At 34.6% G+C, this 16,473-nt stretch overlaps 1 protein-coding gene across 5 annotated transcripts in view; it reads right to left on the minus strand.

Moving 5' to 3' along the window:
* LOC126977825 (high affinity cAMP-specific and IBMX-insensitive 3',5'-cyclic phosphodiesterase 8) overlaps window positions 1-16,473 on the minus strand; it is a 276,616-nt gene that overhangs the window by 62,910 nt on the left and 197,233 nt on the right. For all 5 annotated transcript variants that reach the window (XM_050826444.1, XM_050826443.1, XM_050826446.1 and 2 more), the window contains 2 exons: window positions 1,951-2,016; window positions 722-927 (listed from right to left, as the gene is read on the minus strand). In XM_050826444.1, the coding sequence (XP_050682401.1) occupies window positions 722-927; window positions 1,951-2,016 (272 nt within the window). The remainder of the gene's footprint in view (window positions 1-721; window positions 928-1,950; window positions 2,017-16,473) is intronic.

Raw genomic sequence — 16,473 nt, forward strand, 5'->3', positions numbered from 1 at the left:
TAATGAATTTTTTTTGTGTGTCTTCAGGTGGAGTCGAGAATGGCTTAGATTTAAAGTTGAACCACTAAATAGCTGGACCGTTTTTATGAAATTTTTTGTGTGTCTTTACGTGGATTCGAGAATCGTTAAGATTTTAAATGAAGTCCTTATATAATCCTTCTGTCCATGTATATGTTAGTGAAATTCCTAAGCGACTGGACCAATTTGGGTGTTTTTTGTGTGTGTTTCATTGATTCAATTGTGTGTACAATACAACGTTTGTCATCACACTGAACACATTCACCACCAGTGGGAGGCTTGTTTGCATAGGATGCTAGCTGGTGGTGTCACGGGGCTGCCTTTTTGCCGCCAAGCTGTAATATAGTAGCATTGTCGTGTTTCCGTTTGAAAGTGCGCCGTTGGTAATGAAAGAAACTACTGGGCTAATGAGACTTAACATCTTATGTGTCAAAGTGACGAGCGCGATTGCAGTGCCACTCAGAATAATTTTAGAGAAAGAAGAAATTCCAGAGTGAGCTAGGTCTTGTACACCTCTTCAAAAAAAAAAAACAAACAAAAATACAATAAAATATGTCATGTTACATAGTTAAGTGGTTATGTGTATGATAGGATCATTTGAAAATGTGTTAACCGCAGCAGTTCGTAGTGTATTATTTACAAAGTGAGTATATTAAAAATGCTACTCAAAGCAACTATTGAATATAAGTCATATATTGTTTACCTAGCTAATATAGTCGCGTCCATCAGCTGCGGTTGTCGCGCGTCTACCACGACCACGTGCGGCGTGCGCGAGTCTAAGTCACGTCTGAACGCCTCGAGCGCCTCGCGTGCACTGCGCACAGATCGCGCCTCGCCGCCCGCACGCGCGACTGCGTTGCACGCGGCCGCACATACGCGCGACGACCGTTCCGGAAACACGCATAGTAACTGAAAAATTAAAATGTATTACACAACTGAAATATTATAAAAAAAAAATTACAAGCATATTCCGAGATTTTTCATAGTTTTCGAGTCATGATTTTTATCGTATTGTTTGACTTACCTAATTATTCGTGACAGAGATTAATTATCGACATAATATACATATATGCTTGATATTTAATTGATCCATAAGTCCATGCGTCAACTCGTTAATTAAATTAGATTTGGGATATGTAGATGAGTTTTGAAAAACGTTTCACTGAAGAAAGGGGAGATTAGTTATTTTCTTGGAAATTTCTAAAAACTAATAAAGTTTCTTAATATCCATATAAATATTCAAAAATTAAAAGTAGATTTCCTAACAGAAAGTTTCAACTATTGCAACTGTAAGATAAATATTTATGAATATTGCCCAGGGGGAAATTTCGGCCGAATTCGCACTATTTTTCTCATGCTTCTTCTTATCAATCAAAACTAAACTGTTCTGAAGTTCAAACTTCAAAATTCAGATAGTTCGACGGACAGATAACCGTTGGGGCAGTAAAGTCCTCGAATGGCGACTACGTAACGGATGACGCAGTGTTGGTAGGCCCCTCACAAGATGGACCGACGATCTGGTCAAGATCGCCGGAATACGTTGGATGAGGGCAGCGCAGGACCGATCGTCGTGGAAATCTATGGGGGAGGCCTTTGTCCACGTCTTCCAGCTGATGATGATGATGTTCTGAAGTGGTATAAAATGCTAAAATCTTAGATAGTTTATACGCCTAGATAGGAGCCTCTTGCTGCTAGACAACCGATGGAAACAGGCCAGGTTTATTAGTTTAGTGTGCGTGACAAGCTACGTCTTACACTCGCGATTTCTATGTCACTTTTTGTTAGTGTACATGCATTGCTAAAATAGAGGTTAACAGTTAACCTCAATATTTTTCGATGTACTTACAGCCTTCACAATCTATCCAGACTTATAAATAATTTAATAATTTAAACAATTTTGATTTAATTTAATTAGGACCCCAAAAGACTTACCTCTAAAGGTTCTGGTGGCGAGTAGAGTAGTGCTGATGGTATTGATACCGGCGGTGGGGATCTGTTCTGCAAAGATAAATATTTATATAATATAACTACGAAGAAAAAGTTACATTTCTTATGACAATGAGGGACGGTACGAGCAGGAAGTTCAGCTGATGGTAATTGATACTCCCTGCCTATTTCATTGTAGTGCCGCTCAGGATTCTTGAAAATCCCAAAAATTCGATAAGATGTTATGTCTCGTTTGCCCAATAATTTCACTTGCTACGGCGCCCTTCAGATAATGTTTACACATTACTGCTTCACGGCAGAAAAAAGCCGCCGTTATGGTACCCATATTCTAGCCGGCATCCTGTGCAAAGGAGCCTCCCACTGATACGAGTAAACATAAAGTAAGGGTTGATATATAATTAAAATTTAATTTTATAATAATTATAATTTTTATTTACACATTTTATCAAAATATAATCCTATTTTATGTAGATACTAGATATATATATTAGATAATCACTGGAACTTTTTAAAAGTCCAAAACTTCGACAAATCATGGAGCGTCCGGTTTGAACCTGGCCCTAAATAAAAGGTAATATTACAATAAATATTTGAAAACAAATGAAACCTAGAGTTCTACATACTATTACAAAAAATAATATAAATTACTTATTGTTCGAAAGACAGCAACTAAGATACTGAGATAATATAAATAGATAGACGATAGATTAAAATTATATAAATTTACACAAATCATATTTAGCAAATTGAAAAATAGGAATAATTTTATCAAACTAATGTATCATAGGTCCTCGATAAATCTACAAACTTTGAACGAAATCAATAACGATAAAAGTGGGTCAAAATCGCGGCCAAAATGAGTCGGTTATAAACAAACTTACATTCAGGTGAAGCTGATAAAAAGCGCGTAATGAAAAATGAAATTACACCATTTGCCTTAAAAAATAAACATCTAGATAAGATTTATATACCACATAATATTATTACAAGAAATAATAAAAAGTGAGACAAAGCTAGCAACAAAATTACTTACATATGATAATACCGAAACATAATACAAAAAAAAGGATTCTGTGGTTTTATGAAACCACGGTTAAAGTGAAACTTATTTCATATTAAAGACATTTAACTTAAAATATCTTGAAGCACTGGCACAAATGAGTAATAGTCTATACACTACACGGTCAGCTGCTGCGAACTATAGGCGCCGCCCGACCGTCACGCTACATGCAACACACAGACGAAAAAGTTTGAGACGATGTCATAAAAGTTTCACTTTAAAATGTTTAAATATATTTTTTTTACCATTTTTATAATCATTTGATCAGCTTTTGACGATTATGTCAATATATAAATATAGATCTTTTCCAAGAAAATCTCTCAAGGTAAACGTAAGAAATAATTTTCAGTAACATGATGTTTACAGCTATTGACTTTCCTCGTACGTATTCAAATAAAAAAGCAATTATTGGGAAGGGAGCACAATAAATTTATATCAAGGACACAATTCCAGCTTCAATTTTATACGTTTGGGAGGAAAACATCTTTAAAAATACTTATACCACAGAGAAGGTATAAATACTTACGTGCGACAAACATTCAATAATTCTATAAATTGAAACAGGATAGAGTTGCGTTGTGTAAATCAGAGAAAATGATGACAGGATAGCAGTCGCGAGTTAAATATATCGTCAATTTAATGTATGAAATGACTATCTGATTCCCGCGACTTCGTCGGCGTAGATAAAGGGTTTTTTTTTAATAATAAGCATGTTTAGAATTGAAGATTATCTTATGTCCTATTCCGGTTCCCGTTTTCGCTCCCGTTCCCAACATATTATATGTACCTTATTTCGAGGAAGATTGCTCTATCAAACTAATCCAACTATTGGTATAGTTATAGTTCATCGTCGTGAATTTCAGATATTCACAAATCCCGCGGGAACAATTGAGTTTTCTGGGATAAAATGTAGCCTATGCCCTTTCCCAAGCTCAAGTCTATTCAAATTTCATCAAAATCGGTTCAGTAGCTCCAGCGGTAAAGCGTAATAAAACGAACTTATATTCTATTTGTAGGGTTTATATATAATATTAGTAGGGATAACAAAAAGAGCTATATTTACATTCATTGCCTCGTTGTGAATTACCTATCAGATAATTAAGAATTGTTGATGGTTATCTTTTTATTATCATCATCAAAACGTCACAAACGTTCGTAGAATATTAATAATTACGTACTACTTTAACGATTGCTTAATATGAAACGTTGTTTCTCATTGAAAACACTAGCTACCCGCGAGTTCGTCCGCATTTACCCGTGCAACCATTTTTTTTTATTTCGACCGTTTTTCTCTGACTTATTTTGCAAATCCAACTACTACGAAATAGTCTTTTAATTATTTTTATATTTAAATATAGCCTGACACTTACGAATAATGTGGCTTTCTATTGGTAACAGAACTTTCAAAATGGGTTCAATAGATTCAGTGATTTCCCCCTACCACTACACAAACTCTCTATAGGTAAATACTATTTGACTGTCAAAATTATTTGGTCAGCCGCTAGAAAGCACGAGTATTTTTAAATATTACAGTATTGTTGTGCTTATAGGATAATTTTAAAAAGTAAAAGAGTTTAAATTTGTTTTATATCACACAATAAAAATAATTTTACCGTTTGGTTTATATAAATATTAAAATAGTGATATTTAATAGTTGCATTACATTATAATTAGGTATCTAAATTTTGCACATCATAAACATATTTGTAGTTTAGTATTCCTATTAATGTAACATCTACAAAACATGATATGCAAATATAAACTTTGACTTTAGGTAAGGCGCCCTTCAAACAAAACACTGTAATGCTTTTTTGACAGAAGAACAAAGTGCTGATGTAGTACCCTAGCTCTTGTGCTAAGAAACCTCCCACTGGTAAAACCTCAACCTTATTTTGCATATTTGATGTCTACAATAGACATGTGCGGCAAAGTTGACTTCACCGTTTATCGATAAAATTTATATAGAATTTTATAAACGCAATCAGAATTCTTAAATATTTAATTGGAGAATATTCTACCCCTCATTAAGACAATGACGCAGATTCTGGAAGTCCTTTGCTATATGTGTCAATACAATCCCACACAATGGACATGCTTGGAATTTAATTATAGCCTATATGAGTCGAGTAGGTTATTCATTCACATATCTACATGAAATTTATCTGATAGTGTTTGGATGAAATCATTTTTTGGACGAAATATCCTGACAATATTTTTTGGCGCAATACAGGAAGCAAGTGGAAAATACCATGCGACTACGAATTATCATCTGCGTGGCCTATGAATTTGAGAGGTTGCGTTGGTTGGGATACGTTTCATGAGTGGAATCCATTCGTTGTGGCCTATTCAATGCTTCAAATATAACAAAACTTGATTGAGTAAACATAGGCCAACCGTTTTAATTAATACAAGCCTAAAAACTGGATATTATTATCTTGTTTTATTGGAAATAATGAGTTAATACCTACATTATGTCAGTGGGATCTAAACAGAACTAAAATCTGTGAAATATCATGGCTAGTGGCAGAAAAACAAACTAAAGTCTTAATCCAGTTATTTATTAATTGTATGAATATTTTTATGCTACATCTCTGGTGTTTGTTCAAAAATATTTAATCCTTAAATATTATGTTCTAAGACGATAGGTATTGTGAAGATAATACAACATGACATTTGACAAACGCCCCTATTGGAGTTCCAACTAACTGTGAACTCACTTGACGTTAACTACTATGGGCGTTATCACAGAACAATTATGCAGATGTGACAAGCAGCTAGTGAACATTAATAATTGTAGACATCTTTATATACTGTGTTTAAATGCAAATGCAAATTTGTCGATATAAATTATGTACTACGCACGAGATTAGGCTATTTGGCCAAACCTCACTCTGTCACACTAAACTGTACTGCAATTCGTACACCTTACATTAGTGTGTGTCAGTTTATTATTACTTTTATCTATGTTTGTGTTGCTTTGACATTCACGCAGTGTTGCCACGTGCAGTGAAACTCTAACAATACCAGAATTCGAATCAAACAGTGAGCCTGGGACAAGAATAACAATTTTGTAGTAAAATAAATACAAATAGCAATATAATAATACTATAATATAAATTGAAAATTGTTCACTAAAATGCTACGCCATCTAAAATCATCTTTAATGGTCGCGAGAATAATGTACAGGTATGTCCTGCGCGCCCACAGAAGCCACCTGCTGAGCTGTTTTGACGCTATATCCACTTGCGTATACAATAGTCGAGGTATCATTATGCGGCTTATGTTACGGGTTGCAGATTAACAAGCTTGCTAATTATAAGCAAACAACGTGATTTATGATAGATTCGTGCTGTGATATCGCTGCCGTTGCAGAGTTGTACGAGAAATTGTGACTATTCTTCTAAACGCATCAAAATAAAAATATTGCAATTGGATTCTTTATATTATTTTTACTATAGTGGACACTTTATAATATGATCTTATGATTTCTTTAATAGATTTTTTTTTGTTCAAAAATTAATTTCACATAATAATGTTCCCGTTGTATGCGAAACAAAAATGGCCGCTGCCAGCTGAATCCAAATAAATAGTAATATATTTTGTCTACAAAAGCTTTGCGCTTTATTTTATGGGTCTTAGAACCAATAGCAATGAATAATACACCCGGAAAAAATTCTCTTCCATAGAAACGCTAGCCGAGTACGCTTGTACACTGGAGCGCATGGGAGGAGAATTGATGACCAAAACCATGATTGTGTCGATAAATTTAAAGAATGCCTCATAATCATAATTTTAACCTAATAATTAAATCTCAATTTTTTTGTTCTGCCTTTCTTCAACTCACATGCCTAAAACATAATTCGACATTTCTCGTGCTTGCATAAAATAGAATATTACGCATCTAGGGAGAAATGTAGGTCATTATCACCCGCGGAATATTGACAATCGCGGGTGGCAATGTCCTACTTAAATCTTACGTGGTGCTTATGCGATTTTTTTCCTACCTGGATGACAAGCTCGCTTTTAGTCTCTGGTACGAGAGACAAAAGTCGTCTTGCCGGGAGGGAATCGGCCACTCTTCACCCTCGTACCAGCGATTAAAAGTGAGCTTTCTATTGAGGTGGGAAAAAAAACTCGTTTTTTTGGAACGGAACCTGATAGACTCGGATCAGTGATTATTAAAATCAAAATAATAACACGGGATCGCAACTTTAGTATTAATGCGATAACACGGTAAGCGACGACTACAGTAGAGCACTACACTGTAGGGGCACGAGGGGAGGCGTGCGGACTGCGGGGGAGATGCTCTCGCTCTTTGCCACAAGACCTCTCTCACTGCATTCAAGTCGCCAGCTAACTGTACGTATGCGTTAAAGCGCTGCATGTTTATACTGATTAGACGACAAATTTGTGTCAGCGCTGAAATTTAGTTTAAAGTTAACAAAGCGGATTATTGCTTAGGATACCAGTGGGATTTGGATTACTAGTGGGAGGCTCTTTTGCACAGGATGCCGGCAAGATTATGGGTACCGCAACGATGCCTATTTCTGCCGTGAGGCAGTAATGTAAACATTACTGAGTTTCTGTCTGAAGGGCGCCGTAGCTAGTGCATTTAATGGGCAAATGAGACTTAACATCTTTTTGGCTATTTCAAGAATCCTGAGCAGCACTGCGTCCTGCTCGTTTTCGCTTTATTTAGCGTTGCATATTCGCAAAAAGCAAATATTATCGTAAACACGACATACACACGTGATAGCACAGCAAATATGTAAACATATAAATCAAATTGAAGTGCCTGTTTATAATGTCAAAACAACAGTTTTATACTAAATGCATACGAATCTTTACATAATTCTTATCTTATATTTTAACGAGCAATACTTGATCACTTTTTAACCGACGTCAAAAAAGGAGGAGGTTCTTAAATCGTCGGTTTTTTTTGTGTATTTATAATTGGTTTTAATAATATAGATGAAATTTAGTACAAAGCGGTTTTTTTTTGGTGAAAATATCTAGCTAGCTTAGAATAGTCTTATCTGTGGGAAATCGCAATTTTTCTAAGTTTTCACACCGAAAACAGCTCGCTCACCAAGGTCTTACTCATCCCACAAAAGCAATTTAGTTTTTTTTTTGCGTGTGTCTTGGTTTTCACCACTGACCTCTACTATGTACCACTGGACTGTCGGCTGTCAAAGTGCTTTTGTGCCTGTTTGATATTCGCCATTTTGGCGCTGTTGGCCATGTAGCGAGAGTCTGCGGTACTAAATCTAGTGATGATTACCTCAGCTAAACAATCGTTGATAGGAAAACTATTTACAAAAACCTTTCAGTAACTTCCGAAACGTTTGAGTCAATTCTGAAGGGACGTCAATGCAGACTTAAGATGCAGTTTATTCTTTATCAAATAACCACGCGTAGGTGAACAAACAGGTAAAAATTCTAATATTTATTGGCCTTGGTTGCGTGGGTACAATCTGTATTAATTGATTTATTGAAACAATATTTAACATTTTTATCGAAGTAGGCCTTACTTTGCGGAAATCCATAATTATACAAATGATTTGAGTTTTCTTTAGTGTTTATTCCGCCAATATTTGTCTTTAAACAATTCGACACGTGTTTTGCCTCTACACGAGGCATCCTCAGGACGTGTTGTCTCGCCAAAATCTGGCGCGAGACTCAACTTGAGTATCATTTGTATAATATTTAACCTTTCGAAATCAGCAAGTACTCCAAGTCGCTAGATTTTTCAGATACACGAAAATCAAAAGTGCCGTTTGGCACACTATTCCCTCACCAAGTTCTGACCTCTACTTTGTTTATAAGATGGTTTATTTTGCATGGTCTTATAGCTTTTTTCAATAGCTTTCAGATATATTCACTCAAATTATCCTGATTATCAGCAATCTATTGCTACACGTAAAATAATACGCATTGACAGAACAATGCGCGCGCGCCAAAATCACGCCGATCCGATTAAATATATTAATAGCATCAATAGTTAATGTAAAATAAGCCGAAAAATAGAATAGTAGTATATATATATAGGGCACATAGTTCGACGGACAGATGGCCGTTGGGGCAATAAAGTCCTCGAATGGCGACCACGTACCGAAAGACGCAGTGTCCCCCACAAGATGGACCGACGATCTGGTCAAGATCGCCGGAATACGTTGGATGAGGGCACCACAGGACTGATCGTCGTGTAAATCTTTGGGGGAGGCCTTTGTCCAGCAGTGGATGTCTTCCGGCTGATGATGATGATGATGAAACCGGAAAATGTGACCTACTGTCCTACCACATTACACCTACACATTGAAATGATGTAAAAAGAATAATGTGAATAAAACAATAAGAAAACCAGACAAATGTTAGTGTTTATCACTCGTATAAACAAAAGTCAAGGCCAAAATGCGCCTAATTTACGCTTTCGATACGTGACGTTCGGTCTGATAACATAATTTGCTCTTTTTAACTGACTTCAAAAAAGGAGGAGGTGCTCAATGCGTCGGTATTGGTCAGCCACGGCAGGTTTCTGTGTTTATATACACAGTTGTAGGTGAGATGTGCTTGTGTTGTGCCGCGGCGGGAGGACACCGACTCCAAAAATAACAGTAATTGAATTAATTAATTTGATTGTAAAAAAATAAGAAATAAATTTTAAGTGCATTATTGTTTTGGAATAGTTTTATTTGAAGTCAGTTGATTTTTTGTTAATTTTTTTATAAACATAGAACCATTTTACGTCTCAATGAAGTTTATTTATATTTCAAATCAAAAAGAACAATCCAAAGGTATTATTATTAATTACTTAACTAAATTTAAACAATGGAATTACGCCTGTGTTTTGTTTGACTGTAAATAGTAATTGTACTTAAGTGGTCAAAAAGGTTATCAAGTAAATGGTTGAATTGTAATAAAATGAATGTTGTTTAGAAAAGTAAATGGTTGTTATTCTTTCTCTAGGCGACACTTTAGCTATAAATGCAGAGCAAATACTTGTAGTAAGAGAAAACATTTCAATGTGGGCAACGATCTCAGGGGATTGTGAGGGATCAATGCCAGGATTACCGATACTGTCTCTGGCATTTATACTCTAAAGTGTATTCTACGCACTGTGATAAAAAAACATTATAAAGTAAATGACTAACTGTAACTGTATAATGTAAATGTAACTGATGACTTGTATTATTTTAAGGCGAAGAGTAAGCAGAAAACACGCAAACATGGTGTTTTTAGACAAGTTTTGTGGTGAAAGTATAGGATTTCGAGCTATGAACACTACTTAATCCTGTTACACATATCCTTAAGTCTTATTTGTAGGTTGCTAATGCTTGCTGTTGGTTATAGTTAACACTGCCGAGCCTTTTTGAACTACCACTTTTCTTTGAAGTTAAACAAGTTTTTTGGCATGGCGTGACGCATTTTTTTGGTACTTCTCTCAGAAAAGTTATTCCTATAGCTTGTACTTTTTTGTGTAGGTTCATTTATTCAGATTAGTAGTGAATAACGAGGATTGTAAGCATATAAACTGTTTTCTTCGCAAGAATTTTGAAAATATTGGCTTTGTTACATTGATGGCGAGCCGGCAGCCGTGAACTCATATCGCTCAAGGTCGCTGGCATTTAGTGTCGCCTTAATCGGTATAGTTGCAGATGCAGACTTTACTTGTATGTGGATGAGCTTCTTCAGAACTGAACTAGAATAAGTTGCCTCCTCGGAATTATTTTAATAAGGGTGTGATTTTTAATGTAGTGTTCAAGAGGAGGACTGTTATATTCATATTTTATTATTTATTCAAGTTAATTCATAATAAAATATCAAATTATTACGGTAAACGTACAGATAGATATATGGTACCCTATGTATTTAATAATATAGACATATTAAGACAGACCCAAGACAAAGATTGGATTACTTAAGAAAAAGCTTAAGAATGTATTATTAGACAATATTAGGTAATAAGTATAGAAACATAATATATCATAATAATATAGTTATTCGCAGCTTGTATTGTTATACTTAAATTTTGGAACCATTTAATATTATGTTTGTATATAATTAGGTTATGTATTAAATTAATGAGCGCATCTCGCCGATAAACATAACGTTTGGCGAGTAAGTAAATGTAATTTAATTGAAGTATGTAAATAAGTAAAAAAAAAACATTTAAATAACTATTTCTAAGCTGAGTCCCCTGGAGTTAATATTTATATCATGTTTGTCCGATTTTAATGCCATCAATGTCTTAGACAGAGGTGCCTCAGCATCTCCTCGCGTCGGTTTCCTCAGTGATCGTCTCGACAGAGTACTTTTTTGCGTATTATTTGCCGCCATCTGCCCCTGTCGGAAGCAGAGTGTAAAGCATCGTGGATAGTGGTTTCAAGGGCAAAGCGAATCTGATCGGTCCATCGCATGGGGCTCCTTCCGTGTTACCATCAGTCTCTCCAGGTTGTCTTCATCCCTTCTGGCGGTGTGGCCGAAGTATTCTAGGACCCTTCGCAAGCAGATGGTAGAGAGCCTAGTCACAATGCCCAGCCGTTTCAGGACCGACACATTAGTTCGGTGTGCTGTCCAAGGTATGCCCAATATTCTTCTCCAGCACCACATTTCGAAGGCATCGATTCGTTTTCGGTCGGCTTTCTTTAAAGTCCATGTTTCAGCGCCATATATGAAAATGGAAAACACCAGTGATCACACAAGATTGGTCTTGGTTTTTATGCTGATGGTTCTACTCTTCCATATCTTCTCTAATTGTGACATGGCGCCTTTTGCCATGCCGATCCTACGACGAATCTCTCCCTCGCAAGGACCATCGTTGCAGATTTCAGAGCCCAGGTATTTGAATCTGCTTCAGCAGACTTACTTTAATATTGTTCATTACACTTTCTGTTAACGTGCCACATTATGGACCTACTCTGTCATGAGATATGAACTAGTAAATAATAAGCCACGGTGGTGTGTAGTGGCGGGCCTTAGTTTATTTATTACGTAAATATTTAAGAAATCACTTTAACAAACGATACATACTTCGATTGAACTGTATAATCCACCTAAAAGAAACAATTTTATTCAAAAATTTATTTTTCTAAAATACTAAATACTCGGGACGCATAAATCTGTCTTCCTCCGTTTTCTGCAATCACTTTTTTTTTGTATATGAATATGTAATATAACGAGCTGAAGGCCCACCATATGATAAATTGTGGCATCGATTAGCGTATTGCACCTACATACCAACTACCCCGATTTCATCACTCTGCGCCTGTCAGCCTGACACTTATAGTTATGTCGACGGCACCCAGTTAGATATACTCAATATATATAATTACGAATAGTTTCACGTCTGCTATTTCGATTAATACTAAATCACTACCCTACTCGCGGATACAATGTAAATAATTATAATAAGTGTGAAATTAAGTTTGATGAGGGCAGCGCAGGACCGATCGTCGTGGAAATCTATGGGGGAGGCCTTTGTCCAGCAGTGGACATTTTCCGGCTGATGATGAAGTGTGAAATTACAAGAATAAAAGTAAGAATTAATAAGTCATTAACAATCTAATACAAACTATTATCTACCGTGGTCTTACAAAATAACAAACAATGAAAATAAGTAATGATGAAGGTTGAAATCTATGAAATAATATGTTATGGAGAACATCTAATAAAATGTTCTGTACTAATGAGAGCACGATAAAAGTGATAACTTCATCAAGCTGAGGTTAATAATACGATATAGAACTATTTTTTTTCTATTTTTATAACGTAATAACATTTACGATACATAATTATCTTATATATAAAATTCTCGTGTCACAATGTTAGTTACCTTACTCCTCCGAAACGGCTTTACTGATTTTTAGCAAATTTTATATACATTTTCAGTAGATCTGAGAATCGGCTGCTATCTTTATTTCATCCCCCTAAATGTTAAGGGTAGTCCACCCCAAAATTTATGTTATACTAGCTGTCCCATCAGACACTATTCTGTCAACAGGAACAATAACTTAAGTCTTAAGCTATCGGAAATGTGCAATCAAATTATATACTTAAACCTTTTTTTTATAAAAATAAGGGACAAGACGAGCAGGACGTTCAGCGGATGGTAATTGATACGCCCTGCCCATTACAATGCAGTGCCGAGAACCCCATCAGTGAAAACATTATGAAAATCAGTGCTGTAGTTTTTAAGTTTATCGCAACCAGATAGACAGACAGACGCAGCGGAGACTTTGTTTTATAATATGTAGTGATAACATCAAACAGCTTCACACTCTAACACTCATCGCGACTAAAGAACTTTTCATTTCAAAATAATTTATAATATATTTTTAGCACAGTGTGTAGCTTCTACCTAATCGTCGGAGCTTTTCAATTTGTTTTCATATGATTTCTTTTTTCTTCAGTTGTTTTGATCTTAGAACAGATTTTAGACGAACACAATTATTTATATAATCATTTATTTTAAACGTTTTCAAGTGGAAACTCTGTAACTTTAACTTTTTCAACACAAACAAGTGTTTGTCGATAGAAATCAGAGTTAATATGTATTTACTTTTTAAATGCTGTAAAACTTTAGTATATAAACATAATAATATTGTGAATAAAATTTTTGAAAAAAAAAAAAGAAAGGGCAGGGAATATAATAACAGTATTTTTTAAAGTGTATTTGGTAGAAATTTACTCTAGTGGGAAATATATATAATTACGAGGTGTGCCCCAAGGTTTGACCTGCATATAAATTTCTATTGTCATAGAATATCTATTGGCATATCAAAAATAAATATGATAACCATTTTACTTTATTGCATTTCATCCGATTATAAGAATAATTAGTGATGAGACAGTCCGAAAGCATTATTGAGAAATGAAGGTTACATTACTCTAATATTATGTTTTTGTTATATAAAACTAGCTGACCCAACAGACACTGATCTATCGATAGAAGAAGATGTAAGTATTCGGGAATAAAGTTATTGAGTTAAAAAATAATTAAAAACCTTTTTTACAGTAATTTTATAATATGTAGTAGGTACTTCAGAAAATGTATTAAAATCGTATTTGTGTAAGCAGCTTTTGCATTACCGGTTTAGAATTGCCAATTTTTAAAGTGTTAAAATGGATATAGAAGGTTATCCTTAAGAGATAGGCATATATAAGATACACAAATCCACACTACATTATTTTGTTATATATCAAATAGTTTAGACAGCGTTTTTGTTGAAAGCTCCCAGACGGCTTTTCCGACATTTCCAACAAATATTGCTGTTATATCAATAAAGTACACAAAACCTTAACAAATTATGTACTGAAACCTTCCTCGAGAATAACGCTATCCATTGGTGAAAACAGCATGAAAATCACTGTTGTAGTTTTTGAGTTTATCGCGAACGGACAGACAGAGAGACGGCGAAGGACTTTGTTTCATAATATAAAGTGAAATCATCGGCATTCGACTTAAAGAATGATAATATAAAGTCTACATTTATCTCCCTTAAAATTCCTTTCGCAGTACAATAAAGATTAAGTAAATTGAATAATTTTACATTTTGGCTCTCCTTCAAAAGGTCTACAATCGGATTTGTCTCCTAAGCGGTAAAAATCTCTTAAAGAAACGGGTTATATAATAATGAAAAGGTACAATCGCGTTGATGCTCGGGATTTCAATGAACTTGGAACGAACCCTATTTGTAGGGTTGTAAGCGAAACACGAACTAGGGAAATTGAGCTCACCTTTTGATCATTTTGTTATAGCGATGAAATCAATCGAAGGGGAAACAGATGTTTAATGTATAAACTTAATGGACCCGAATGAGGTCCTTTGTATTGCCGAGTGGAAAACTAGGAAATCAAATAAAAAAATAATTCAAAAATGAGTTTATTGTGAATTGTGATACAGAAATCTACTAAGTGGCATATTGGTTATTTTTAAGTCTATTTAGAAAAGGAATGGGTAAAAATATCAAAGATATAAATTAAATTGAAATTTTTTAATTTGTGTATAATTTTCAAAAATTTGAGAACTATTCCCTATTATCCTGTTACATGATGATGTCAATTGTTGCGTGTACAAACTCATCTAACTGGATAAGAGTGTACCCCAAGAGGTAACTTTGGTCTTCTGGTCGAAGAAAATATTTCACGCACAATAGACCATCTAAAATATCTAAATACGAAAAATTGGACCATAATTGCCGAAGTTTACTATTTGAACTACATTTTTTAGTTTTTAACTATTTGGTAAAAATGTTACTTACAAAGTGGATTTTCATTAACCTTCATGAATAAATATCTAAATTTTACTCGAGGTTTATGTTCCACTCCGCAAAGAATATTCTAGAATCATTACTAACGGCGAGTGTAAAACTTTATACATAACATTACATAGCTACTAACCTTTGCCAAACTAAATACGCCTACCTTTGTTCGTCTCTTAAATGCGGGTACTTTTGTTAACTACTGTAGTTTTGTTATGTTATTGAATGGCTTTTCTTGCTTTATAGTAATGCCTTGTGTGAGGTTTAAATGGAATAAAGGAAAGCTTAAAATATTTCAAATTCTATTCGTTATAAGAAAATATTATTATTTATTAAATAATATAATCGCTCACGGTAAACGTTTTAAAAATCTAACACGCATTAGGTTATACAATCTAATGAGAAATGACCAAAAAATAGCTTAATAGCACTTACATGAGAACAACACATTAAAGAAAAATATACAAAATAGTCGCTGTTTCATATAATGTCACGGAGTAGTAAAAACATAAGGACTACGTGTCAACTTACATAACAGTGTAGCACCAAAACAAGCCGATTAACGTGTAAATATATAGCCCCACGCACATACTTACACTACTACAGGCCGATAGGCGGCCATTATGAGAATTGTCATCGTCTGTGATCAGTTTGCGTCTCAATAAAATATTTTAAAAATGCCGTCGTGCGTTGTGAAATAGTGTAAAAACGATACTATATAAGTATTTGTGGCCATATATGATTATTTAAGGGAGAAAACTTGTGTAACTGGTATCCCCCGTAACCACACACACACTAGCATAAAGGTGCTTCACTTGCTAATATTGCGCGGAGTCCTTCTTTTTTTACTAGTCCGTGTATTATGCTGGGAAAAAAGTCATCACTAACTAAGACTTATACGAAAACTCAAGGCTTTTTTTAAGTTTAATTTTTAATTTACATTAATTAACAATATTATATGCCATTTCGTTCGATGACGTTTTGCCATCTTGTAAGTAATGATATGATTCCGTTGCTGTAAAAATTCTAGAATTTCTTCTGGAATCGTGATGAGAAAAAACGCGACACATAGTTTTTTCAGTTCTTTCGTCAGAATTTAAGTAAATATATGTGTTTTAATTTATTAATTAAGACAATATTTTTTTTGTAAACATTTTTCAAAACCTAGTCAGAAATATTTAAATTTTT

The sequence above is a fragment of the Leptidea sinapis genome, chromosome 46 (genome assembly GCF_905404315.1).
Source record: "Leptidea sinapis chromosome 46, ilLepSina1.1, whole genome shotgun sequence".
Lineage (NCBI taxonomy): Eukaryota > Metazoa > Arthropoda > Insecta > Lepidoptera > Pieridae > Leptidea > Leptidea sinapis.